The sequence below is a fragment of the Vespa crabro genome, chromosome 9 (assembly GCF_910589235.1).
Source record: "Vespa crabro chromosome 9, iyVesCrab1.2, whole genome shotgun sequence".
Lineage (NCBI taxonomy): Eukaryota > Metazoa > Arthropoda > Insecta > Hymenoptera > Vespidae > Vespa > Vespa crabro.
Window position 1 is genome coordinate 4462448 of NC_060963.1, and position 27553 is coordinate 4490000.

Genomic DNA, 27553 nt, shown 5'->3' on the forward strand with positions numbered 1-27553 from the left:
ATTACGCTAAATCATCTTACACTACCATACAGGCGACTATATCAAGTGGCATAAATAGAGAGGTACAAATTCTAAAAATTATAACCGATTGAAATTACAGTTATTATCTTTTTCGTCGTTATCGCTAGATGACAGGACTGTCGTTTTCTACATTTCTTATCTTACCAACTGTACGACGTCGATAATGTTATTTCTTGTTACAAATTAATTAGATATATTTAAGAATAATTTTTGTTTGTTAGTTTGATTATTTTTTTGATTTATTATAATTATTGTTATTATTTATCGCAGAATAACGTAATTGCGCTGTTACACAAAGATGCGACTTATTTTTTATCATGTAGTCCGAAACAAATTACCGACGGATCATTATACCTCGCTAGGCCCTTTGCGAAAGCTTTGAATATAGAGGACGGTGATGAGGTATTTGTACATTTCGTAAAATATGCGCCATCTTTGACAAGTGTAACGGTCGTTCCTCAAACGAATGAAGATCGTGAGATATTGGTAAAGTTTTTACGATGATTATTACTAATTTTATAATTAATGTTACTTATTAAACGATCGTAAAATATGAATGTTTTTTTTTTATATTCCTATTACAGGAACTTCAAGTCGATAGAATTCAATCGACTTTGTTAAATAAAATTCAAATAGTAGCGAAAGATCAGCCTATAGTAATTTGGATCTCGAAATTTTCAACTATAGTTCTAACTACAGGCAAGTGATTTTTCGATTTATTATAATTAATTAAATCTTATCATGTTCTTTTGATTTTGTATTTGAAATCGATTACAGAAATGCTCGAACCAAATTTTCCCTATGGAAAATTGGAACAATTTACGGAACTTCACGTGACCAATGCGATTAAAAATACTGTAAAGGAACAAATAAAATCTAATGAACTCAATAATATCGGTAGATTCAGTTTTCGTGATATGTTAAAAGAAATACCAACTTTTTCGAAAATTTGCAATAATAATGGAGTCGATAAAAATTATAGATCGCTTCAAAATTATCGACAACGACGTAATCAATCTGTCATCTATCGAGTTCACTTCCTTCCGAAATTTGGCTCGTTTGATGGGTCCAATCCATTCGACGTTATTTTGAGATCTCCTTATCATGTTTTTGTACCGCGTTGTCACGTACCAAAAGACGTGCGCTACACAAATGATGGTATAATTTGTAAAATGAAGAAAGTACCGGAAGAACAAGTAAACGTCAATACACAAAGTACAAATTTTTTGAAAAATATAAAATCGCCAATTTCGAGTTTATCTTTCGAATTAACGGTGAAACTTTTCGTATTGGAGGACATATTGGATCGATGCTCAAATAATATAGATAAAATTCATTTCAAGCTCGATTTTGTTCACAGTAATATTTATATTTCTGAGAGCGTAAAAATTGGATTGAGTTTAAGAATGGGTGGGAAAGTCGTATTAACAGCGATCGACGTTGAAAAAAATTTGATTCCTTTGACAATAGAAATTTTTCCTACGATTCAAACGACGTCCTTGCAAAGCATCAAAGATTTTCTTACGAGTTATTCTATTCATGAGAAAATTTTATTAAATTCATGCGCTCCCATCATCCTCGATAACGATAATAGATGTATCGTTAAATTCTTACCAGAAAAGTGTACTCATTCTTTTCTCGACGCAACATTATTAAAAACTATTACGATTCATCTTAAATCAAAATCAGATTTAAATGATTTATTAACGGTGAAACATGATGTAGAGGATACCTTTTACAAGAAAATTTTTACGAGGTATGTAAATTACTTTGTATATCTCCTTACATCTGTCTAATGATGATATTATATATTACAGATATTTAGAAAATATTCTTTCGGAGTGCCAAATCACCCTTGATCTTAGTTTACGATTAAATGTACCAATGAATCTCGAGTATGATAGAGAAAATATTTTAATATGCGGTGAGATCGGTTCAGGAAAATCAACTTTATGTAAAATATTGATAAAAAGATTGGAAAAATCGCCATATTTTGTATATACTCATGTGATTGATTGCATATCGTTGAAAGGTATTATATCACTACAAATAATTTTACTTATTTCGATGATGGTAATGTTATTTGTGAACATAGACTGAATATAGATTTTTATATTTTACATATAGGAAAAAAAGTAGAAATGTTACAAAAGATTGTATGTGCCGCGATGTCTCAATGTATTTATCATCAACCATCAATATTATTTTTAGAAGATATCGATAGTATTACTATGGTATCATCAAATAACGAAGAAAATACTCCTGACTTCGTTAATGCAGCTAGGTATTTTATACTGAAATTTTATTTATACTAGGTATTGAAGCTTAATTATTTACAAAAATTTTTTTATGAAAATATGTTAGGATTACTGATATGATCATCAATACCGTAATGCAATGTCAAGAATCACATTACGTGTCGATCGTAGCTACGTGCGTTGACATGAACAAAATTGGTAAAAAAATGAGACCATCCAGAGGATTGAACTTTTTCAGAACGGTTCTATCAATACCGAACCTTGAAAAGGTAAATCAATTCTCCGTTTCATTGACATTTTAAAACATTAAAATTATTCGTGTGTGAAAATTCGTGTCATCGATCTAGAGTATACGTTCGTTAATTTGTCTCACCTCAGGCGGATAGAATCGATATTTTGCAATTAATGCTTGAGGACAAGTTGTACGTGCCTGGCAACGTGAATTGGGATTACTATGGTAACAAGACGGAGGGATGGATGGTACAAGATCTCGTTGATGTGGCGGATAAGGCGACGTTTGCCGCTTGGAAACGTTGTGGTAATAAATCTCGAACGTTTATGTGGGTTGCATTGAAAAAGATGGTCTAATGAATGACAATGAATTTAATCGTTTCTAATCAGCAAAAGAAGATATCAAACCACCGATCGTTATCACAGAGGACGATATTTCGACCGTGTTGAATAATTATAAACCGTTGTCTCTGCAAGGTGTTCAATTATATAAAGGATCTGATCACACATGGTCAGACATCGGCGGATTAGTTAAAATTAAAGAATCCTTGACAGAAATTTTACATTGGCCATTAAAGTATCCTGAAATATTTAAAAATGCTCCGATCAAGCTTCAAAGTGGAGTTTTGTTGTATGGTATGCCAGGTACAGGGAAGACTTTGTTAGGCAAAGCGATAGCTAGTGAATGTGGTGTGAATTTAATTAGTGTGAAGGTAATATTAATATAAGAAATATTTATTATGCTTATTATATTAATGAATATTATATTTTATCATTCATTTCGATTAGGGTCCTGAATTGTTATCCAAGTACATTGGTGTCAGTGAAGAATCAGTAAGAAACATTTTTGAAAGGTATGTTATACGGTGAAAATATAAAATAAAAAAAATTAATCAGTCATTATGTGTAATATAAAAAATTATATATTTTTAGGGCTCATCGTGCAAAACCATGTGTTCTTTTCTTCGATGAATTCGACAGTCTTGCTCCAAGGTAGATTATTCGAAATATAATGGCTCATTCCAAATATTATAATGATGTTTAACATTTTCTACAGACGTGGACACGATAGTACAGGTGTAACGGATAGAGTTGTGAATCAATTGTTGACCCAACTCGATGGTATAGAAGATAGAGAAGGGGTTGCTGTAGTAGCTGCAACGTCTAGACCAGATTTATTAGATCCAGCTCTTTTAAGACCTGGTCGTTTAGATAAATCTTTATATTGTCCATTACCAAATGAGGTGCGATATTCTATCATTTCAGTTAATGATATTCCAACATCAATTTTTACGTTTATTTTATTAGTTGGAGAGAGAAGAGATACTGCATATTCTCTGTAAATCCCAGAACATAGATATAATGGAATTAGATTTGAAAGAAATCGCATGCACTTCTGTTGGATTAACCGGTGCCGATTTGAATGCGATAATTACCCAAGCTAAATTGGCTGCCTTCGAAGATGCTGTACAAATCATACCGGTAAATAATACAAATATCTTGGTTGTAATATTTGTTAGTTCTTTTTTCTTTTTTTTGTTTTTTTTTTATTTTTTTTTTATTTTTTTTATTGTTTTTTTTTTAACGGGCTACACGGTACTTTATTTTTGCTTTTCAAACGAATGATATAAGATTTAATTGAAACCTTTGTGTCCTGTCAAAACAGGACACTTCTCTAACGATCCCTCTCGAGCCGTTTCGCCAATAATGAAAAGCATTTTCTGTGTGAATGAAGGGAGATTCACTGAGAATCATTTGTAGGGAACTTCCGAAGTAAGATAGTGCGTAATGACGATAATATCGTTAGGTCTGTATCTTACATAGACGCATATACATATAAGATATAAACGAAGGACACATCTACTATATCGCACCATTACTAACATCAGTGCCGCCATCGTCGTGCTTGGTAGAGAGGTAGTGTGATATAACTGAGGAGAAACGTAGAGAGCAAGGTTTATTAGCACAGGCCGAGAGAGAACGGGACCATCCCTCGATCTCGCTCCACTTCATCTTGGCCTACGCCTCGCTGAACGTCGAGGGGGTTATTATCTTATGCGTTATAATGATACACGACTTAGAACCATGCACCACCCTGTCGTTTCTGCAGGATCGAAAAGCAGTCAAATCGTTCTAGGGCTTATCGGGATCGTTCGTTAACGTTAAACGTGTTTTTGAACAATGAGATTGACTTCGATTATCGATTATCGTTTGTTTTAACGTGTCCATTGAATAAAATGTCTTGTCGATCGATAGAAATAATTTTTTTTTTTTTTTGACAGATATAACATTTTCGAAGGAAAATATACAGATAGATGACAGTTTTGTAAAGATTGTATATATAACATGACAAAAGAATCGAAATAAATGAATTGAAATAAAACGAAAGAATCTGCGACATTTTGGAAGACGTTCGCATAGGACACTGTGAAGGTGTTCCGCATGATAGGAAATTATTAATTAACTTCCTTCGTCGAAAACAAAGTTACGACGGTACTTACCTACCGGAAGAACACCGGTTATCCAAACTGTTCGTCTAATTAGCAAGTGAGTTTCCTAAACGCGTCGCGATTTGAGAGTAGCCTTCCACACAGATAAGCTTTATAATGCGTATAGGTAGATATACGTTATCGTGTATTTACGTAAGTAATATAGAAATCAACGAAATAGATATATATAATGTATAAGATTAAGACCTACAGTTCTCGAAGTTGTTTTCTTCTTGAAGAAAATTTATTATTGTCTCAATTTCTATGATAATTCTTTTTATACGACAGGAAGAGGAACTTCAACCTAAGGATATCAAAGTAACTCAAACACATCTCATCGAGTCTGTACAATCAATTCAACCGTCTCTGTCTTCCACGGAAATGGAGAATTATATAAGGATGTAAGTTATTAATATAGACTATTCAATATTTCTCCAATATTAATAGACATTTTTTACATTTTATTATCGTAGTTATATGAGATTCTCAAAAGGTGACACCTTTGTCGAGGATATGTTGAAGAATCAAAAGGCAACGTTTGCGTGAAACAAGGTAAACTCTATAAATTATATTTATATAGTCAAGAACATATATCAATAAAATATGTTCATATTTAGAATGAACTTCACATGTCCGAATAATATCTGACACAATTATCGAATATACATATTTATCAATGAAAAATGGATACGCGAAAATATGAGAAATTTTGATGTTTCTTCTTTGAAATTTCATTACGATAGAAATATCCGAATTATTCCGACAAACGGTCGACAGCTTTTAATCGTTCGGTAGGTATCCAGGGCTCATCTTTTCCTCGTTTTAACCGAGTATACATATAAGCATAATCCGGATGGCTGCGTTTCTCGCGAAGGAGTAACGCCTCTTCTTCCTTTTCCTCCTTCCACATCATTTTGCTCGCCCTCTCTGGAAGAGTACGTTAAACGGCAGGTAGTAGTAACGCGAAAGGGGGTTGAGTATAGCGGCTCGGCAACTTTTCGTATTAATAATCAGTATAATAATTAGTATTTTCACGCGCGACTTAGCAGGAAACACGGAAAAGACGAGAGAGAGAGAGAGAGAGAGAGAGAGAGAGAGAGAGAAGGTGGGCAAGTTAGCGGCGCGAGCCTAGTCGCGCGCTTGAACTTTGGGGAATCTTGATTTTAAGTTCGGGCGAAGGAGAGGCGCATATTTCACCGACGCTAATGTCCCGCCAGATAAACTACAATATTAGCTGCCTTCGCCCGTGATTTAATTTAACTTTAGCCCGGCGCGACATCCGCCTCTGGCTTTCGGCTCTTGCCACCTTCTCTTTCTCTCTCTCTCTCTCTCTCTCTCTTCTAGATCTAACTCTACTCTTGGCCGAGACGATGAAAACGACTAAGTAAAGCGTAGACGATATCGCTTGGAGCTTTCCACCGACACTCCAATCTCCTCCTTACGAGCCTACAAGCTTTCAGGATTAGAACGTTTGTACGAGACGTGTTGTTTCTTGTACCTAAAAGAATGATTAATCCGATCATAAAAAATTACAGATATCAATCCTGATAAAGTCGATTGAATTATATTTTTATTATTATTTATTACTATTACTATTACTACTACTATTACTATTATTATTCTCTTAATCTCTAATATATGTACGTTTTATTTCAATTTGTAAATATCGTTATAATTATTGAAATAACCAGAGGATTTGGATCGGGAGAAACGTTTGAACGAGATTATTGGATTTCACTTTATCCCTTTATTTTTTCTTCTTTCTTTTTGATCCATTGTCTCCTTTTAAATAGGAGAATCAATTGTTACAAACGAAGTATGACAATGAGAATATAAGAATAAAAAGGAGAATAACGGAAAGAATACATTCGCGTAAATGCGTAATGCACTTCTTCAATATTTCTCCCGAACTACTACAAGAGGGAAAAGCATAGAACGGTTGAAACGCAGTTGGTGTTCGCGTTCGTTCGCGTATTTATCTAGGTCTCCGGTAATCGAGTTATCGTTCTCTTACCGCTGCTTTCTTTTCATTCGATTCAACCAGCGCGAAGAGGAATTGTCGATACTTTTGTGGAGGGTTACGAGCGGGGGTGGTGGATGAGACTACTCTCTCCGAATGCAATTTATCACGGAAACTTTCGGACCTTTACGTCCTCTACCCCTTCGTCCGTTTCTTCATATTTGCGGACGGCTATCGGCCATCCTATGATTTTTCTCCCTTAATGTTTTTATCGACACTTTTCTATTTCTTTTAGATAGGCCAAGGCTTAACTTATCGTGGAAGTTCTATCTTCAAAGTCTGATTGTTCTTTTAGTTAAATATTTTATATAACAGAGAATTATTTAGGTACTACAGGTATTTAGATACTTTTTATCTCTCTCTCTTTCTCTCTCTCTCTCTCTCTCTCTCTCTCTCTCTCTTAAAGTGTTTCGCATGAAACACTTTAATCTCGAAAAAATAAATACTTTTGTTATATGACATCGGCCGGTTGTATAATAGATATAATACGTAAACGTTACCGTCCGATAAAAGTTAATAATAAAAAATCGGATTAGGATTAATACATTATTTCGTTCGAGTTGAGCGAAGATAATAGAAATAATATCCTATATATTTTTCCAAGGTATTCGTAATAATGATTTTTAAATTATATCTACAACCAAACTGAGAACTCATCGTCTGTTCGAGAAAAATAGAGAATGCATCTGAATCGATTTCGGAAGACATTTTAAATGCCACGTTCGCGAGAATTTCTAATTTTTCACACGGACGAGGCGGTAAATTCGCGAGCGAATTTTCGCACGGTGCTCGCCAACAGGATCGCGGCGAAACGACGTGGACAGATCGATGAATCGGTAGCGTCGAAGTTTTGCGCGTTCGTTCGATGGGTGGGGGGTATGAAGGGAGGAGAGAAAGGAAAGCCGTGCTACGAGACGTTCAATGTGACGTTTCAATCTGCCATTCTATCATTGACAATTTTGCGCAAACGGGATCGCGGTGCAAGCTCGACGAGGCGTGCTTTCGGCTCACATTGGCGTTAAATAAGAGTAACTCAGCCGCACCGGGACGCTTCGACATAATTGCCTGTGAAATCACTAGATGGATTTTCGAGCTTCCTTGTTTCTCTTCCAATCCACCTCTCTCTCTCTTTCTCTCTTCCTTTTTACCCTCTCATGTTATAAGTCCTGCCTTGTTTCTTCTCTCCTTTTTCTTTCTTTACCGAACGACGCTACGATGCGAGAGTCGATCCAATAAACTAACGTAATTCTATTGCCGGCGTCGTCATCATTCGAGTTATCTGTCTGTGAAAATTCAACGAAAGTTGTACGGTCAACGAGCCGACGAATACGATGGATAATGAAATAATGAATATATCTACGTCAATGCCGATCGATTATCTTTTCTTTTTAAGATATCTTATAAGAGAAAAGGAAAGAAAGAGAGAGAGAGAGAGAGAGAGAGAGAGAGACTTTTACAAGTTAAAGAAAATTATTATCCGAAACAGGTATTTACTTAACATGGGGAATTTATATTTAATATGATTCTTTATTTTCTATGCTAAATAAACGAAAAGATAAGCGAAATAGAAAGCCGATAGGGACGATCGTTTTGTGGACAAAGCGATATCACTGAAGGGAAGGACTCTTTCTCTCTCAATCTTTTTTTCTCTCTCTCTCTATATATATATATATGTCTATTTCATTTTCTTACCTCGAAAACGTGCATTTCCAAATGCAAACCTTGAGATAAAGAGAAACTAAAACGCGGCCGTAACAGCCGAGCGACTACTTAGCATAAAAATGGCCAATTATCCGGCTAACAAGCCGGCCAGGCGTCGGAAAAGGCAGGCGCCTTGGCTAACTCTGTTAGAGGCAAGCTCCTGAAGGAGATTAGTTAGCGTAAATGCCGCCGGTTGACGCATTTTTATTCCTGATTACCGTTTCTCGTGGAGCTAATCTCATTACGCGACATTCGAAAACTTGACTCTCATTCGGTCGCACGGCAAAATGCCGACTTTTTGCTCAGCTTCAACGAGACGCGTCGACAAAACGCGCGGACGATAGAAAAGGGAGAGAGAGAGAGAGAAATAGAGAGAGACAGAGGCAGAAACAGAAAGAGAAAGAGAAAAGGAGAGAGAGTGAGAGAGAGAGAGAGTATGAGGATGAGAGAAGAGAAGAAGAAGAAGGAAGAAGAGAGGAAAAGAGGCAATTGGCCCATGCATTCGAAGGAATCGCGACAATGCGCCCATGATTTTCACCCAACTGAATGCCGTCCTAATTCTTCGGAGAATAATCGAGCATCCTGAAGTTTGTTTGCTCTCTCCTATTTACGGGCTTCCCGTTACTCTCTCGCGTTTGCCGTGGCTTCGTCAGACTTTTCTTCGAGGAAGAAGAAGAAGAAGAAGAAGAAGAAGAAGAAGAAGAAGAAAAAGAAGAAAAACTTAGAGAACCGTACCGGAAGGCAATGTTGTTTATTTCAAATAAACGTTTTTATGCGTCTTTCAACCAATTATATTGATATTATTCGTTCAATTATTCATTTAGAGCTATTAGAAGTAAAATAAAAAAGAAGCATAAACCATTTTAAATACTTATTCGTAGATACATAATGCTTGATTATCGTTTGAGATGTATAATAAAAAGTTATGTCGATTGGTCGATCGAATGGACGTTGATCTCGTTTTGATAGTTATCCCTTTTGAGAAAATAAGGGAGAGAGGGAAAGGAGAGGGAGAGGACTTGGTGATGGTCCCTCTTGCAATATTTACGGGGCGTCGAAGCGTGGGTAACGCTGTTTGCCGCAATTTCTTGTTTCCATTAGGTTGGCCGGCCTGCGGGGTAAATTCTACCCTAGCGAGTCGTCGTCGTCGTCGTCGTTGTCGTTGTCGTTGTCGTTGTCGTTGTCGTTGTCGTTGTCGTTGCGGGCTAGGGTTGTGCAACTTGGCCACCCCTTCGAAGCGCTCTCGTGAGCACTTGCTAGATCGTTTGCGAGCTCGAGCCGCGGGTCAGAGGGGACACGCTGGGAAATGGTGCACACCCAAACTTACCTTCTCTCTCTCTCTCTCTCTCTTCTCTCTCTCTCTCTTTCTCTGTCTCTGTCTCTCTCTCTCTCTCTCTCTCTCTCTCTCTCTCTCTCTCTCTCTCTCTTACTCTCGACAGTGTGCTCGATCAAATGACGCGCGTCAGCGCCCACAATAACGGCCTCTTCACGCTTCGCTCCTATCCTATCTCGGTTTAGGCACCATTCTCTGTCGTCTACCGATCTCTCCTCAGAGAAAGAGAGAGAGAGAGAGAAAGATAGATGGGATGATCGGACATTGACGGTCACTTTTAGCGTTACAAGAAAATTATCTTCATTTTTGCGGTTTTCCTCATTTGAATCTTTCATTTAATACTCTTTGATAAAATTCCAATCTATCAATGTATAATAGTTTTTATTCATAAGATCTATATGTCGTTAGACAATAAATTCACAAATTGATATATGTATGGTACAGTATAATCATATTGTCCGATCGTCTGTCTAATTTAAACCAAGAATGACGAAGAACGAGGATCAAAGTGGATTTTGCGAGATAGTTAGGATTACATCAATGCAACGTATTTTCATAAGCAAAGAAGCTCGTCTCATTCGTTCATACGGCTCGTTCTCTCGGATGTGGTCCAACTCGCGAATACCATTCGAAGGCAGACGTGCGGATAAGCTCTTCAAAGGTTTATCGTTCCCATCTTCAAAGGCACGGACATTTCCCCGTTGCCGATTTTGCGGCCCTTGCAGTTCGTTTCATTTCCTTGTCTGCCGACTCTCACGCATTTCTATCTATCGAGGAACAATTTCACTTGGTGATCATCGAAAAAACACACTATTCATATTCCCGTCATATCTGAATTTTTATCTTTGAAATAGTCAGAGTGATATCTGTATAGATTGAATCATATAACGTGATGTTGAATTAAAAAAAAAAAAAAAAAAAAAAAAAGAAAATGATTAAGAAAAGAAAAATTATTTATCATACAAAAATATGTCTTTTTTTTAATTTTTGAAAAGGCACAATTATTTTCAGTATTTTATAAAATTTTATCGTCATTTCTCTGGTCATGTGAAAAGTATCATTCTTAAGGTCGGCCGACAATTAATATTTTTAATCGCTCAAGAGAAACATAGAACATCTTTCGATCTATTTTTTTTTTTTTTTTTTTTTTAAGATTCCATTTACCTTCCTCTTTATCGTAGTTGTGAAATTTGAAGACGACGGCTATAGGAGGACGTACTAAACGAACGAACGCCAGTTAATGCGACTGACGATGGGCATAATTTCTGTTTTTAAATCTCGTGCTGCACTCACGGCCAGTAATTGAATCTTCCGTCGAGATTACTTTAGCCTTCGCTAAGTTGCCGTACTTGCAGAGAGTGAGTGAGTGAGAGGGAGAGAGAGAGAGAGAGAGAGAGAGAGAGAGAGAGAGAGAGAGAGAGAGAGAGAGAGAAAGAGAAGGAGGTACCTCGGTAGCTCAGCAGCCCAGGAAGCCACTGCGGAGTTCAGCCTACGGGTTATTTAAGATGGATTATTATTCTCCGAGGTCGAGGAGTAGGGCATCAGCGAAAATGAAAATGCTCTCGTTTACAGGGAGATTAATTGACGCGAATCATCTTAACCATAGCCACCATTCCTCCTTCTACTTCACTCCTTAATGGTTCTTCTCGTTCAACGTTGTTGTTGTTGTTTTCATTATTCTTCCCGTGTGTCTTATCCTCGTTTATTATCTTCATCTTCATTTTCGTTATAATAATAACAGTAGATATAATTTTTCAAGTGTGCGATATATTGAAAAGTTACGAAATAAAAATTTACATCAATTCATATTTTCATTTAGAATAGATATAATAATAAGAAATAAAAAAATAAATAAATAAAAGAAATATACGTTTACGTTCTTCGAAGAAATCACTTGCTCGTAATTTGAACGGAGAAGAACCATACGAGTATGCATTTCTAACAGCCTAAAAGCTTCGCAAAGTATACGAATATGTGTGCGGTAAGGAATGGGGAGGTAAGGTTTTGTCGTCGGTAGCCGTGAAATCTCGTCTCGCGACAAATCCTTCCTTTGTTGGTTCTGGAAATAGAAAGAGGAGAGAGAGAGAGAGAGAGAGAGAGAGAGAGAGAGAGAGAGAGAGAGAGAGAGAGAGAAAGAGAGAAAACGTAAGAGATAGACGGGAAAAAAAAAGAAAATGGATGAGTGAAAAAGAGCGTTGCGTTATATTTTGACTTGGTTGCATGCTCATCGGTGCATGGATTTTTCTGAACCTACCATCGAGATACGTCCTCCACTGAGAAATAGTTTCTATATACCTACTTATATCAAATTCTATTCAACATATAATTGAGCGAATAAAAATGATTGAAAAATTTTCCAACGATAGCGATGAACGTCCATGCCATTTTCACTTTTATAGTCCCAGTTAAATAAAATTAGATATCGTAAGTGAAATTGTAACGATATTGCGTGTTTGTAAATATCCTTTGATCGTCGATAGATATATAAAATATTATATACCTAGAGAAGATAGAAATAGATACTACTCGTATGTCGATACGATAATCGTGAAATTTCACGAATGTAACTGCATATAACTGATCGTTACGAGTATCGAATTTTCTAAAATTGATTTTGCAAGTTTAGTAAATAGTTTATTGAGAGATCCCTTTTACCGCTTTTTTTTTCCATTTTTTCTTTTTCTCTCTTTTCTCTTCAAGAACAGTGGTTCGATTTTTCCAGCTGCGGTAAAGAAATTACCCATCTGGTTGGGCGATAAGTCGGGATTGCTGCTGAGAATCGGTGAGAGGAAATAAAATCAGTTTTGACGCACGAATCGCGATGACATCGAGAGAAAGAGAAAGAGAGAGAGAGAGAGAGAGAGAGAGAGAGAGAGAGAAATGTGAAAAGAAAACGGCGGAAGCGGATGATAAGAAAGAAAGAAAGAAAGATAGATAGATAGAGAAAAAGAAAGAGAGAGAGAGAGAGAGAGAGAGAGAGAGAGAGAGAGAGAGAGAGAAGGACTACGAAGCGATACTTTCGAACGTGCGACGATCATGGTAGCACTTTCGAAATATCAATTTGAAACAGCCATGGATTGGGGTATGCGTCATGCTTTTCTACCGGCCATTATGGCCGGCTTTCCATTTTTATTTATATTTACCGTCTCGCCTACCCCCACCTCCATCCTCCACCTCAGCCCACTTCTCTCGCCTTTCTACCATACTCGATTTTATATACGTCCTAGGTGGTACTTCGAGTCATCGAGTTCAGGGTGGATGCAAAAAAAAAATGGAATAAAAAAAAGGGAAAAGGAGAGAAAGTCGATGTTACCGTCGCGCACCGTTTTGATATTTTACGACATTTTGTTTCCAATCCTTGCGAGAAGGTGTCGGGGCATTACGAGCACCGGGCCTTATTCGACTTTTATGACGTTAAATCGTGATGAAGTGTCCTCGGAATGGTCCTTCTTCCCTATTTTTTTCGCCTTCCTCCCTTTGCCACGATTCTTTGAACTTATTTCTTTAAAAGGTCGAGAATCTTCTTTTCGAGATAGCTTAGGGGAAAGATCTTTTCTCCTCGTGAGATTTTCAATAAGAGAAATAGAGAATTAACATATTAAAATGTTTAAATGAACAAAAGGATTTAATTTTATAGAATCGTGCGACTAAAATGGGATAAAACATTGAGGATCTTTATGAGATTTCTTCAGTGAACTTATGACGACGTGCCATCGAGATAGATCTTCCGGTCTTTAAGATCGTCGATCCTACTGACCGGAAGTTCATCGATCGGGAAACGTGGCGTTGGCTCTTTCGGTTTTTCAATTTCGCATAATGTCTAGCCATGGTCTCTATCGGTAGCATGCAAACCGTACTAGCGATAAGATAGTCCAAGGGGAATTTACGTTTGACATAAGTTTACCTTATATATGAGCGTCCACGGGAAATGCGACGATCCTATCGTTCGCGGCGGTCACGCTGCGGTTCGTTCGTGAAATGTTGCTCGGCTAGTATTTTACTAGTTTTCGTTGTGGACCGTATACTACCAAGGGAGAGGAGTTAGCCGAGTCTCCCGAGTTATCGTCTCGAGTCGATGAAAAATATCGAGATAAAGGGAAAGGTCTCGGCACCCTTGTTGCTATAATATTTTCTATCTATCGTGTTGCAATGTAACATCCTTAAAAATATATATTATATTTTGTTAGTCTATAAATCGAATTAAATTCATTCATATAGTAACATTCAAGAAAGTTTGAGAATGGCCGAATATAATTATCTGTAACATGATCGTTTTTGAAAATTCCTGTATGTCTACATTGAATGTTTACCACGGGAACCACCGTAACAACGTTCCTGTGAAATAGCAAGACGAAAAGCGCTCGTTTCGCCATCGTCTTTCGAGGTCGACACCTCGTTCATGGAATGGCATTTAGTGGTAGGACTATCGGACTCTCCTGAAAAGCCTTGTCTACCACGCGGCCTGAAACAACAATAACTTCCATTCAATGTGTTGGCATTTGACAGTGGGGTTGGGAAACAATGAAACAATCAGCACTCGGCCGCGTTCTCTCAGGGTCGTAAGGAGGGATGAGAAAGAGCGAGCGAGGGAACGAACGAGAGAGAGAGAAAGAGAAAGAGAAAGAGAAAGAGAGAGAGAGAGAGAGAGAGAGAGAGAGAGTGAAGGGTGGCCGGAAGTCAACAGAACCGGACAATGCAAGGCAGCTTCTGACTACCGTTTCTAATTAAGCAAGTTCTCTAACTTTGTCGGACTTGAGGACCCTAGTTCAACGCATAATTGTGCTCTACCTCGACTGTTCTTTGAACAACGATCCGGTCTTATCGACAGGTATAATAACCCGCATTAAGTCGATAACGATCGACATTATCGAAGTCGAAGAGGCAAACTCTTGGTAGATCGGTCTCCAAGATGTCCCATTCATATTCATATCTGTATTTACCTGTTTCTATTGTCTTTGTTAAGATATATATCTACACGCATTATGTATTTATATTTTTGAATAATTACAGTCGACCTTTACTCTCGGTCTTTATTGTTCTCTAAATCTTTAAAGAATTGACTTTCTTTTCTCTGTTAGAGATAAATAACTTTGTATTCTCCAATTAGTATTCTAAACTTCATTCATAGTTCGTGGATAGAATAAATTATTTGAATAGAACGATACCATTACAATATTAAATTTATCATCGTTTCCAAGCGATTCATAGAGAAAAGTTAGTCGAGAAGAGAGAGCGCGCGCGCGAGAGAGAGAGAGAGAGAGTACCGTTATTTCAGAAAAACTACGAAAGCAAAATATCGGTGGGGAACGCGTTGGCATAGGTGCAACTTCGAAGTACCGTGCACACCATCGGTGTTATTGTCGAATCCACTATCCTTTGGTAGCTCCGTGTTCTCCTTTCCCTTCATCACTTCTCACTCACTCTCTCTTTCTCTTTCCCCCTTCTCTCCTCCTCTACGTCCCATGCTACGCTTTTTATTATTCGCATAATCGGATCTGGGACGGCGATAGCGCCGGTGATTTCGGGTTTGTCTACTGTAACGCAGTTGTCGGCCTGACAATGACCGGCCTGAATGCCTCATTGTCTGCAGGACCGACGCCCACTCAAAACTTCCACTCGCACCACCGCCCGTCATTTTCCGCAATCAAACGATCGTGCCGTGCGTCCTCTCTCTCTCTCTCTCTCTCTATCTCTCTATCTCTCTCCCTCTCTTTCTCTTTTTCTCTTTTTTCTCTCTTTTTCTTTTCCTCTTCATTCATCTCTGTCGCCGTGAGTCTGTGTAAAATCGAGAACAGTATCCAGGATCTCTTTTCTTCATCATCGCTACCACTGCTAACAGAACTACCCCCTTCTCCTCTTAGTAAAAACGGCGAACGATGCTATTAAAATATCTGCTTGCATCGAAACGTTTTCTCTCTCTCTCTCTCTTTTTCTCTGTCTCTCTATCACCGATCGAAACTTTTTACTCGATAGATCTTCTTCTTCTTCTTCTTTTCAACGTCAGAAACAAAACTGAACCAACTACTTGTTGGTGATACGTCAGAAAAAATAAAACTGTTCCTGGAAAAATCGCGATTGACATTGTCGAGAACGTACGAATTCCTATCTTTCAAAGTGATTACATTTTAGTTGGACTCGTGACTCCTTACCGTAACATTGGGTCTCTATCTCTTTCCCGTTCCCCGTTGCCCCTCCAATTTCTGCTTGGTTCTTCTGCGTTGCCATCTCTGCGGGGGCAAGGGGAGCTCGACAACGAGGACATTCTTCCTTGACAATACCTTCTACAATCGGGCGAGGAGCACTTCCGCGAATACTAATGGAGAGAGCCTCCTAGATTTCTCTGTCCAAGCTAGCAGTTGTCACCCTTCTCTCTATCCCATCTCTTCCTATCTCCTATCCCTATCTCTCTCTCTCTCTCTCTCTCTCTCTTTCCTATCCACCCTCTTTAAAAATCTTTTTTCAACTTTGTTCGAAACTCTTACGAGTACGCACCATCGTTCATAATGTAAATTTTAAATAAGAGAGCCTATCTATGAAAAGATGGAAAAAGATACTTATGCGAATGGAGAAAAGTCAACCTGCATAAATACTACGATCAGATTATGAGTGAAAAAGTGTAGTACTTCTCTTTAACGAATGGCGTTCGTGCTCGACGAAGAATCGCGAATACTTTCGTTAAAAGTTGAAAGAAGAGGGAGAAGACGAAGAAAGTAGTAATAGAAGTAGAAGAAGAAGGAAAAAGAAAAAGGAATTCGCTTCCTTACCGTGCCTCCTTTTGTACGGTTATTATCGTGAAGGCAGAGAGTCACTTTTCCCCGATAGAAGAAGAAAAAGCCGCGAAATTTAGCGTAGGGTGGCAAAACGTGGCGAGATTGAGGCGGAGGAGGAGTCGAGAGGAGGGAGGAGGGGTGTGTGCCAAGAACGTCTTTGCTTTTCCATTCTGCTGTTATCTCCGCGCGGAGAAAGTGTGATTGCCTTTATGGGGGAAGAAAGGGTCCTTCGTGCCGGCGATAATGTCCTTGTGGCGTCGACGACACCGGAGCAGAAACGAAAGCGTTGCTATCAGAAATAAAACACGATCTGGTGAACGGTGGTGCGAGGCTGAAAACGAAGAACACTCGAAGGACGAGGGTGCTCTCTTTTTTTCTTTTCCTTTCTTTTTTTTTTCCTTTTTTCTTTTTTTTTTTCTCTTCTTCTTTTGTATTCTACGAATATTAGCACCGCCATTTATTCATCAAGATAACGAACAATGATAGCGTCGTAAAATTGTTTAAAAACGTCTTCGTTTTTCATTCTTTCATGATCATTATTATTATTATTTTTCTTTTTCTTGCCTCCCCCCTCCCTCCGATTCGACTTATCCGAAAACATTTCACAAATCTGGGGACATTATTTTTGAATTGATTCGATCGTGCGAGTAATTAATTCGTGATTTTATTTACAAATTGCATTATGTTACAGCATGAATTAACAGTGATTATTTTATATGTCACCTCGGCGTGTAATACAACGCAGTTGGATTTAAGTTAATGGAAAAAATTAGACGGATCGTACATGAGAGATTTTTTTTTTGCTTTGTCTTCCTTTTTTTTGGAGTTTTTTCTTTTTTGTTTTTTTTCTTTTTTTTTTTTTTTTCTTTTTCTTTTACATAGAGACGAACGCGCTACATACGTACTCGAAAGATATGTTTCTATTTATTAGATATGTTTTACATTATACTTATTTTACATCTTTTGTGGAACGCTTTAAGTAAAATGCGTCTTTGACTTTTTCAGAGTCATTCTAATGTATTATTGAAATTCGTTAGCGTGTCCCTTCGGAATTTATTAACGCGTGGCCCTTAACTCAATAAGAACTATTTAACAGACGATAATATAATACTAAAATACAAAAGGATTTGATTGCACGAGTTCGTAACAATTTTTTCACGAAGAAAACGATAAGTAAATATAACTACTATTCAACAAAATAATGAATGAATTCTCATTTATATTGAAAGTTCAATTTAGCGCCAGCACTATTTCGATAGCCGTTATTCTTTCCTATATTGAATTAATACGATTAGAAAATCTAATCGTATGACGCGTCATTGTAGTACAAGAAAATTTTGATTTAAGGAAATGAAATCCGCTTCGAAAAGTTCTACTTATTTCTTTCTTTTTTTTTTTCTTCTTTTCTTCTTTTTCTTTTTCTTTTTTGTAAGCACCAGAAATTCTATATATGCGCGATCGTCACAAAATAAAATCTATAAAATATACACAATGGAATAATGGCTAGACGGGGACAACGATAGGTACTCCGTTTGGCATCGAACAACAAGAAAATTCGATTTTACGTAATTACATACGCAACGGGTGATTCGCGAATACCTTCCTCGTGATCGATATTCCCGTGAAGCGTACGCGGAAACGTTTACGTAGGTACATACATACACACACACACATACATACATACATACATACATACATACATACATACATACATACATACATATATACATACATACATACGTTTTCGCTGAATAATTTCGCGGGTTGTATCGATGCGTTTCGTCGTCGCGAAAACGCCACCGCAACAAAATAGCCGTGAACGCGTACAGCACATACGTGTCGGGTCCGTTCTCGCATCTACGTTAGCATTCAAAACGTTTGGCTTATTTCGCATGGCCGCATCCCAAAGAAGAGATTTGCCTCCACTGGAAGAGGTTTTTTCTCCTCCATCCCTACCCCCTCCCTATTTCCCTTTTCCCCTCTCTGTCTCTCTCTCTCTCACCCTTTCCATCTTCCATCCTTTCCTCTCTCGATCTCGCATACAACCCCTCCTACGTCCTTTCTCCCTTTCTCTTTCTGTTTTTCGTGGGTTGGCAAAGACACGCCCGATTCGCATGTATGTAGGTAATATGTGGTATGAGAGGGTTGGTTGTCTCATCAAAATCGGACTCTTCTAGTATTTCCAACGTGTACGGAGTATCTCCCAGAAGGGAGTACCGTATCTCTTTGTGGGATTTTCGTAACGCCGTGTTATCGATTTCGACTATCTAACTCACTAGATGGCTTTGAAAGAAGGAAATGTTTTTCACGAAATTTTCAACGGGCGATCGGTAGAGGGTGGGGGGGAGGGTTGAGGTAGTTGTGGATGCCATCGCTTCCTTTTTTTTTTGTTTTTTTTTTCTCTCCTCTTCTTTTTTTTCTTCTTCTCTATGTTGGGATTGTCTCAATTAACATAATAATTTTCTGGCTTTCGTCGACATTACGTATCGAATTTCATCGTTCCATCGTTCCACTTTATTTTATCAATTGTTTAAGTAACGCGACGAAATTTGAATAATTTCGGCCATCTTACCTTGGATATAACGTTCTTTAGCGAGAATCGTCGATTATTTCTTGCTTTTATTAAAGCTGAGATAAACAACAAACAACACGTAGGAGAAATGAAGTTTACGTAATATCACTGCTTTTAGATATTTATCATAAATTCTTTAAACACGTTAAAAGAAAAGTAAAAGAAGTCTGAAAGCATTTCTATCACGTTTCAGTAAATGCACTTGACTCGTCCACCTAATGATACTTCTCAAGAAGATTTCATTGCGCGGCACCGACGTGCAAGCCAGTCCTCCCAGTCGTTCTAGAGACGACAGAATTTCTCTGATGTTCTTCCTGAAAGTGAACATCGTCGTCCTTTATGTTAGCCGATGGTAAATTAGCAACACTAGCTTGTGGGATCGGTGAAAGCATCGGTGGTATTCTCCACCAATCGGTTGCCGTCGGCCAACCGGTTGGTAGAAGGTTCCCCCGGAAGTTTAGATCCGGGAGAACCGGCAGCGGTCTTCATATGACGTGACTTCTATGGGACGTCAAATTCGTGCTAGGCGATGTAAGATTTTGTACGGAGAATACGCTTTCAACTTTAGTCACCGTACTCGTTGTCGTTGCCGATGTCGTACTAGATACCCTTTCTGGTCGATCGGTTGGCGATGAGGAAGAAGATGATGAGAAACGATCTCTCGATCTTTCTTCTTGATGCCTTTCCAATGTCGAGGTTAATCCTTCGTCCTCTAACTTTCTGTAACGAGATTCTTCGATGGTAGTATCACGCTCGATCGGAAAAGTTTCGTCCTCGTGTTTACCCGGACTGGAAAAGGGTCTCTCCTCCAACTTCGACGGCAAATACGTCCTTTTCGGATCCTTCGGTGGACTAGGACAACCACAATTAGCTTGGAGACACGTCGTCGCCGGTAATCCTGGCCAGGATACCGCTTGGTGACTCGAATAAAACGTACTACCACCGTATAGTGCTTGGAAGGCCAAATCCGCAGCCAATTTACCACCGTTCAATTCGTCACCCAACTTGTGTTGAATCGGATAGAGGGGATACGGAAACGGTGGAAAGAAACGAGGTATCTTGAGATCGTCGTGACCTATCAGAGGATGATGATGCGAAGGTGGTGCCAATGGTGGTAAAAGACCACGAGATATGTTGCCGAGGGTATCACCAGGCGACATCAATGGCGATATTGAAAAACCGAATTTATTTTCTTTCTTCACTAAATTCTTCGGTTTCCGTCGTGGTCGATATTTGTAGTCCGGGTGTTCTTTCATGTGTAGGGCTCTGAAACAGATGTTGTTTGTAAGCGAAGTTATCAGAATCAACGATTAAATGTATGATATTAATCATTTTTTTTTCAAGTTTTTTTTTATTTTTTTTTCATCGCAACATGTTAATCATGCTTAAAACAGATTTCGAATCAGGCATAGTTAAGATAACGGAGTTCGCCCGGCCCGTTATAGGGATGATCTAATTAACGATATAGTTTTATTAAAGTGTAATTCTAATCGTGTCGATCTACCGCGACGGACGATGATCGTCCTCTCGAATAATTTTCATATTAATGAATAATTACTTAAGTTGGAAAGATCAATGAAAATTTGTGATAAATCAATTTAAGATATTTTCTTTTCTTTTCTTTCTTTTTCTTTCTTTTTCTTTTTTTTCTTTTTTTTCTTTTTCCTTTCCTTCTCTCTTCTTTTCGAGACTGTTATCCGTATAAAGGGACGTATTATCGTTACGCCAAGACGCGATAGGGCCGACACGAGTATTTGTAGTAAATATCTTGTACACACACCCTGTGCTTGCATCAACGTAGAGGGCCTTCTTCGTATCTCCATCACATAATACTCCATTATGTACCCAAGCGGCGCACAAACGCAGTCCTTATTTATGCTCCGTTCCGTGGAGATAAAAGAAAGCGAAGGAGAGATAGGTGTTCGTACCGAAAGGGCTTCCTCCTTCTCTTTTTTGCTTCTACTTTTTTCGCGGCTTCTTCGCGAGGAATTTCGTCGAAAAGAAGGAGGACAATGGGGGAAAGCGATACGCAAAAGGAGAGAGAGAGAGGGAGAGAGAGAAAGGGAGAGAGAGAGAGAGAAAGAGAAAGATAGAAATAAAGCTTGCTCTCTCTCTCTCTCTCTCTCTCTCTCTCTCTCTCTCTCTCTCTCTCTGTTTTCTGTTAAAAACGAGTAAATCCTTCGAAAAATGAATGACGATCGTTGGGAATATTATCTGATGAATCGAATTGTTATTATTTTTCCTTCTCTTTCTTTTTTTGTTTCCTCTACGTCAAATAAAACAAAATTTTCCGTTCGAACGAGTAAATTTGAAATTTCAAAGTTCGTCGTTGCTTTACCGACGCGAATTGCGCGAGAGAATGACGGAGGATGCAGGAGAGAGGCGGCGGAATAATAATTCCGGGACAATGTGTCCCGGCAGATAGCACAAAGCGTAAATCAGCATAAACATCGGTAAAGCCGCGCCGACAATAATTCAGCATAAATGCATAAACATCGGGGCGTAATCTTTACAATTCTACGGCAATTCTCCGGGCAGCCGCGCAACCACCCTTCCCACACCCCTTTCCTCTTCATCGGCATCGGGACTTTCAGCGACGATAAACAACGCTTTATATCATTCTGGTCGACATAAGCTTCACCCTGTGGTTTCTGCCGTAACAAGAAACAATATCAATTAATCTTTGATTGTGAGTAAACTCGGTATACCTCGATTACCCAGGCAAATTCTTCACGTCGAAAATCGTACCTCGATTATATTAATTCTTTTCAACAACGTGAGATCGTGAGTCTGTCGATGAAAAATTCTTAACACTGTCCCGTCTGTATGACAACTCGTATTATGCGAAGCAAAAAGGATATATGAAGGTGTGTGGATATCCCGAGTGAAATAGAGAGAGAAAGAGAGAGATATATATATACTGATAGCTCCAACTGCAAGATACATACACACTTATACATACGCGTACGTATCTACATAATACATACGTACGTATAACTATATACGCGTATATATACCTACGATATAAGATCCTTTTTGGTAGCGTAAAGAGGAGCGTCGAGAAGGAACGAATCGCGGGACTAGGTACTGAGCTAGGAGGGGTAGAGAAAGAGACGGTGAATCGTTGGACGGGCAACAGCAGCATAGAGGCGGCAGAAGGAGGAAAGAGGAGGAAGAGAAAGAGGGATGGGGGCGGGGGCGAGGAGGCGAGACGAGATGGAGAGCGCGGGACGAGGAGCGCAAATCCTTTTAAATCCACACAATTGCGACAATGGGGCTTTATTTGTTATCTCGGGGGCCACATTGTGAGTCGCCGTGAACGAACGGACAGATTACGTCGGGCCAGTGACAGCACGGCTCCACGGGAAGCAGGAGCTACTACTACCACCAACCGGTCATATCGAGAAGCGGCTCCAAGAGAACGACTTTATCGTAGCCCTTCTTCTCTTCTTTATTTTACGACGACCACCACCACCACCACCACCATCATCACCACCACCACCATCACCACCACCACCACCACCACCACCACCACCACCTCCACCACCACCACCACCACCACCACCGCTACTATTACTACTACTACCACTACCATCATCATCAGACACCACCACCGATATCGTTCTTCTCTTCCTCCTTCTCCACGGCATCCGGCAGAAAAGCGGATTCGCTCTTACGCGTTCCACTCCAAATTTCACGTGGACATCCACGCTTTTTATCCTTTTCTTTTTCTATATCCTCTTCTTTTTCTTCTGTTCCTTTTTTCTCTCCCTTTTTCTTTTTCGTGTCCCTCTTTTTTTTTTATTTTTCTTTTTATTTCTTTTTTTTTCTTTATTTTTTTAATTCTTTTTTTTATTATATTTTTTTTTTTTTTTTTTTTTTTTTTTTGTTAACTTTTTCCATTCATACAGCCAGACGGTAAAGTAAATATTAATTATCTCGACGTAAATTGTTATAATGTCTGTTTCTATGAGATAGATCGAAGTTTCTGTCTCATAGTTCCTGACGGTAACGTCGAACTTTGCTTTCAAATTCTAACGAAATTCATCCGTGAAATTCCATCGAGAATCACTCGTACGGAAATCAAGTGAAATTCGTCGATATAACCGGCGGTTCCTCGAAATTTCGTTTCTACTTCTCATCCTTCTCCTCTTACTTCTCCAACCTTCTTCGTTCGTCTTTCGGTCTTCGTTCGTTTCTCGATATCGCGAAAAGTGAAATGTAGATTCGCGGAATGGATCGGTGCACGAGATAAGGCCGATCAATAGGAAACGATCCGCGTTTCGGCATTGAGGAATACGCAGCGGACTTTTATAATTCCTCTTTTCATTTTATCAGACCCATAACCGCGCCAGCGAGAAAAGCGAATTCGACGCTTACACTCCCCTACGGAATTCTCGCTAGCTTATCCCTACCTTGCTTTTGCGGCGTTTTGCTAGGCGGATCCACGAAATAAACGAACACTTTCGATTGAAGGCGAATCGACGACGTACTCGTGGAATAATGAAAAGAGAGAAAGAAAGAGAGAAAAAGAATAAGATTATTATTATTATTTGATATATATATATATATATATATATATATATATATATATATATATATATATATATATAGCGTTCTCTTATAAAAGTAGGAATACTTTTTTATATTTCATATTGAATCCTATTTTTCATTTTTTATTTTTCTTTTTTTTTTTTTATTTTGTTCCCCAAATTCTTCCTCGATGATAAAACGAAAGTTTTAATATTTTCAATAAAACGATCTTACTTTCGAGAATTGATTATTTAAATTTTCGGAGGTTCATTATGCAAGGAGAATCGGTGTTATGTAATTTTACGTTGTTGCACAAGAGACATCATTAGAGTAATTTAAGATTCGTGTTACGTCTAAAATCAATAATTCGTCGAGTTTCTATCTTCAATAGCTAAATAAACTCATAATAGTTATTAAATATTCAGGGTCGGTAATAAAGAGTTAAGTGCATTCTTTCTTTCTCTCTCTCTCTCTCTCTCTCTCTCTCTCTCTCTCTCTCTCCCTCCCTTTTCTCATCGGTAAATACCACCCTATTATTCTCCTGGTTCAACCCCCTAGCTTAACGTAGCACGCCCTTAGCTTTAGCAACAATGTACAGTATTATGAACTACGAGGTTGTTCCCCTTCTTAATTTTTCAACCCTCATAGAATTTGCAGAGATACGCCTCAACGCGATCATCTCGATGAAGTGTTCCGAATGTCTAAAGAACAATTAGATTCGGTGGAGAAAAACCCTATCGTTGATTCGACAATGATACCTAATCTTTTAATTGTACTCGCTTGATTTCAGCGAGGGTCGATCTAATAGAAATAGAAGAGTCAAAATCGATTTGATTTTCAAAAGGGACTCCAATGAATTCTTTATCATTTCTTATCAATCGATTTAAAATTATATTGCGTAAGTTTTGTAAATCAAATGTGCGCGTGCGTACATTTGCATGTGCGTGTGCTCGTACGCTCGTACGCGTGAGTGTGGAAGCTAAATTAAATTATAATTTGTATATATTAAAAAACATTTCAATATTCTTTTCAAAATTCTATTCATAAAGAAAGATTGGAAATTTTTTTATTTCTTTCCAATTAAAAAACATTAATAAATAATTTTAATTTTGGTATTATTCGAACGAATTTCAATTTTATTTTAATTAATAATACGTTTTTTTTTTTTTGGTTTCTTAGAGACTTACCTTAATCTCTTAGCCTCGTCTATGAAGGGCCGCTTTTCACTTTCGCTTAGTAGCTTCCATTCTGCTCCAAGTCGTTTAGAAATTTCGGAGTTATGCATTTTCGGATTTTCCTGTGCCATTTTACGTCGCTGTCCACGAGACCATACCATGAACGCGTTCATCGGCCTCTTAATGTGCTCGTTGTGAAGCGTTTTCGACGACATTCCGACGGTATTTCCTCGTCCGTTCGAATTCCCGCGTAACTCGAATCGCGGTCTCGAAGCGCGTAACAACTTAACAACTTTGAATCGAATCGATGCACATTTTGGCGGTTATCTTTCGTTGCATTTAAATGAAAAAACTTTAACACAAACACCCTCTTTCTCTCTCTTTCTCTTTCTCTCTCTCTTCTCTTTTTCTCTTCCCTTTTCTCTTTTTCTTTCTTGCTTTTTATTTTTTTTTTCCTGTTAATAATTAGACATCAAATTATGCGTACCCTCGAAAAAATTCTTAGACGCATCCATATCGATTTTTTTTTGTCGATCTCACCGCGATATCCACTAAAGTTCTCTAAACACATACGAACTTTCTTTGAGAAATATATAATAAATTTCTCTCGTTCAATAATAATATCTCTTTTACAGTTTTATGATCAATCAAGTTCAATTTGATTTCTAACGAATTCCCACTTCACGACAAAGATGATGATCATTCCAAATGTCCTAAGGAGTTTTCAGGATGATTAACTAAACGAAATTTACGGACGACAGGTAAATTTGAAATGCGAGACGTCGAGAGACAATCGCGGATCGTAGCGAGAGCGTGGCAAGGACTGTGGCAGGATCAGTGAGAGAGTAGGTTGCCGGTGGTGAGAGGAGTCCGGGGCGAATCCGCGGGATCCGCTGAGCGTCGAGTGGCCCGACTCCCGTGGGACGTGGGAAAAGTTCGTTCCGACGGCCAACCAGACGAATCCTTCTGCTCCCACCATCGTGCACGGCTAATGGACACCCACGATTGGCTCCTTCGTTGACATGGCGAATCGAGAATACCGACGCATGCAACAGGTGGACCAGGAACGTTCTCTTTCTCTCTCTCTTTCTCTCTCTCTCTTTCTCTTTTTCTCTTTCTCTCTCTCTCTGTCTCTTTTTCTCATTCTCTTTCTTCCTCTTTTTCTCTCATGTACGCATACAGACAGAAATATACAGATAAAGTCACGTATATTCTTTTAGACATGATCCTGGGGTTTTTCTTTTCTCTCTCTTTCTCCAACCTATTTCATTTCTTTCTCTTATCCATTATTTCTAACACTTTTGCAACTAGCTCAATGGATCTATCTCAGACACGTTTGTTCGAGTATTCGTGAGGCCGCGTTTCTCCTACAGATTATCCTACAACCACGACCATTTTTTCGACCTTTCTTTTACTTTTTAACCATCGACCTAGACCAATTTGAAACAATATCAATTATCGTTTATATATATTTCGTAGTACTTGCGTTTTTTTCTGCTCTTTTTTTTTCCTATTTTTTCTATTTTTTTTTCTTTTCTTTTTTTTTTTTCTTTTTCCCCATTAATATCGAAATTATTCGTACACAATTAGATAACATCTCTTACCTGTCCTTTGATAATTAAAGGTTATTATTTATTTATTTATTTATTGTTTTTTTTTCTTTTCTTTCTTTCTTTCTTTATTCACAGTCATCAGTATGATTCGAGCAAAGAAACGGTTCGTGTAATAAATGTTATCAGAGCTGGCGCTGTCTTGCCGTAAAGATTGAGATTGCTCGGCGAAAAGAGGGGAGGAAGGAAAAGAGAATGAGAGGGGGAGGGTAAGGGATAGAGAAAGGGGGAGGAGCCGGGGCCGGGTGCTCTACCGTTGAGGCTGAAGACATTTCGAGTGATAAGGCGATAAAGAGAGTATAGGTATAAAATGGGGAGACAAGAGAGGGACCGCTCGCAAGAGGTAACGTCTTCGATGCTGGAGAAAACCATCTACTATAAAGCAGTGTCCGTAGTCAGCAGTCAAATTTCCGGAAAGTGCAAATACATTCATCCCCGCGGCAAATAATATTCAGACTTGCCTTTCGAGTTTGCTTGTTAATATCGTTTTTATTTTGAGGGGGAAAAAAAATTTTTTCGACTATTCCTTCGTTAATTTCTTCTCTTTTTTTTTTCTAATGAATAAGAACACACATTTTATTGGCTTGTTTCGAAGGCTTCATGAAGTATGTTATAAAGACCATTCAGAAATGTATATTTTATGAAAAATGAAAAATTTCATCGAGCAATAATCAAACCCCTCGTCGATACCCCACATAACAACCAACAGCCAATAATAACCGAAATATATTTTCAGAGTTCATTATCCCATGAAATTCTTTATCGTACCCTCGTTAAGCGTTTCCCGCCTGATCGAAAGTGTTAGGAACAGAGGGGGAGGGGAGGGGAGGAGAGAGAGAG

At 38.4% G+C, this 27553-nt stretch overlaps 2 protein-coding genes across 10 annotated transcripts in view; one reads left to right on the forward strand and one right to left on the reverse strand.

Moving 5' to 3' along the window:
• Positions 1–27553, forward strand: part of LOC124427098 (peroxisome biogenesis factor 1) — a 95904-nt gene that overhangs the window by 173 nt on the left and 68178 nt on the right. For 3 of the 8 annotated variants that reach the window (XM_046969578.1, XM_046969580.1, XM_046969577.1), the window contains exons 2-16: positions 33–62; positions 292–507; positions 606–720; positions 799–1777; positions 1839–2053; positions 2149–2305; positions 2386–2548; positions 2658–2817; positions 2901–3223; positions 3300–3364; positions 3444–3503; positions 3568–3754; positions 3819–3992; positions 5288–5400; positions 5473–5551. In XM_046969578.1, coding sequence (XP_046825534.1) covers positions 33–62; positions 292–507; positions 606–720; positions 799–1777; positions 1839–2053; positions 2149–2305; positions 2386–2548; positions 2658–2817; positions 2901–3223; positions 3300–3364; positions 3444–3503; positions 3568–3754; positions 3819–3992; positions 5288–5400; positions 5473–5545 — 3030 coding nt within the window. In that variant the 3' untranslated portion in view covers positions 5546–5551. The other 5 variants (XM_046969576.1, XM_046969581.1, XM_046969582.1 and 2 more) reach the window with 5 other exon arrangements.
• Positions 17496–27553, reverse strand: part of LOC124427101 (transcription factor Sox-21-B-like) — a 40281-nt gene continuing 30223 nt past the window's right edge. The window contains exons 1-2 of one of the 2 annotated variants that reach the window (XM_046969591.1): positions 25116–25732; positions 17496–20661 (exon numbers count right to left, since the gene is read on the reverse strand). In XM_046969591.1, the coding sequence (XP_046825547.1) occupies positions 19881–20661; positions 25116–25318 (984 nt within the window). In that variant the 5' untranslated portion in view covers positions 25319–25732 and the 3' untranslated portion in view covers positions 17496–19880. Of the gene's footprint in view, positions 20662–25115; positions 25733–27553 lie in introns of those variants that run through there. The other variant, XM_046969592.1, reaches the window with a different exon arrangement.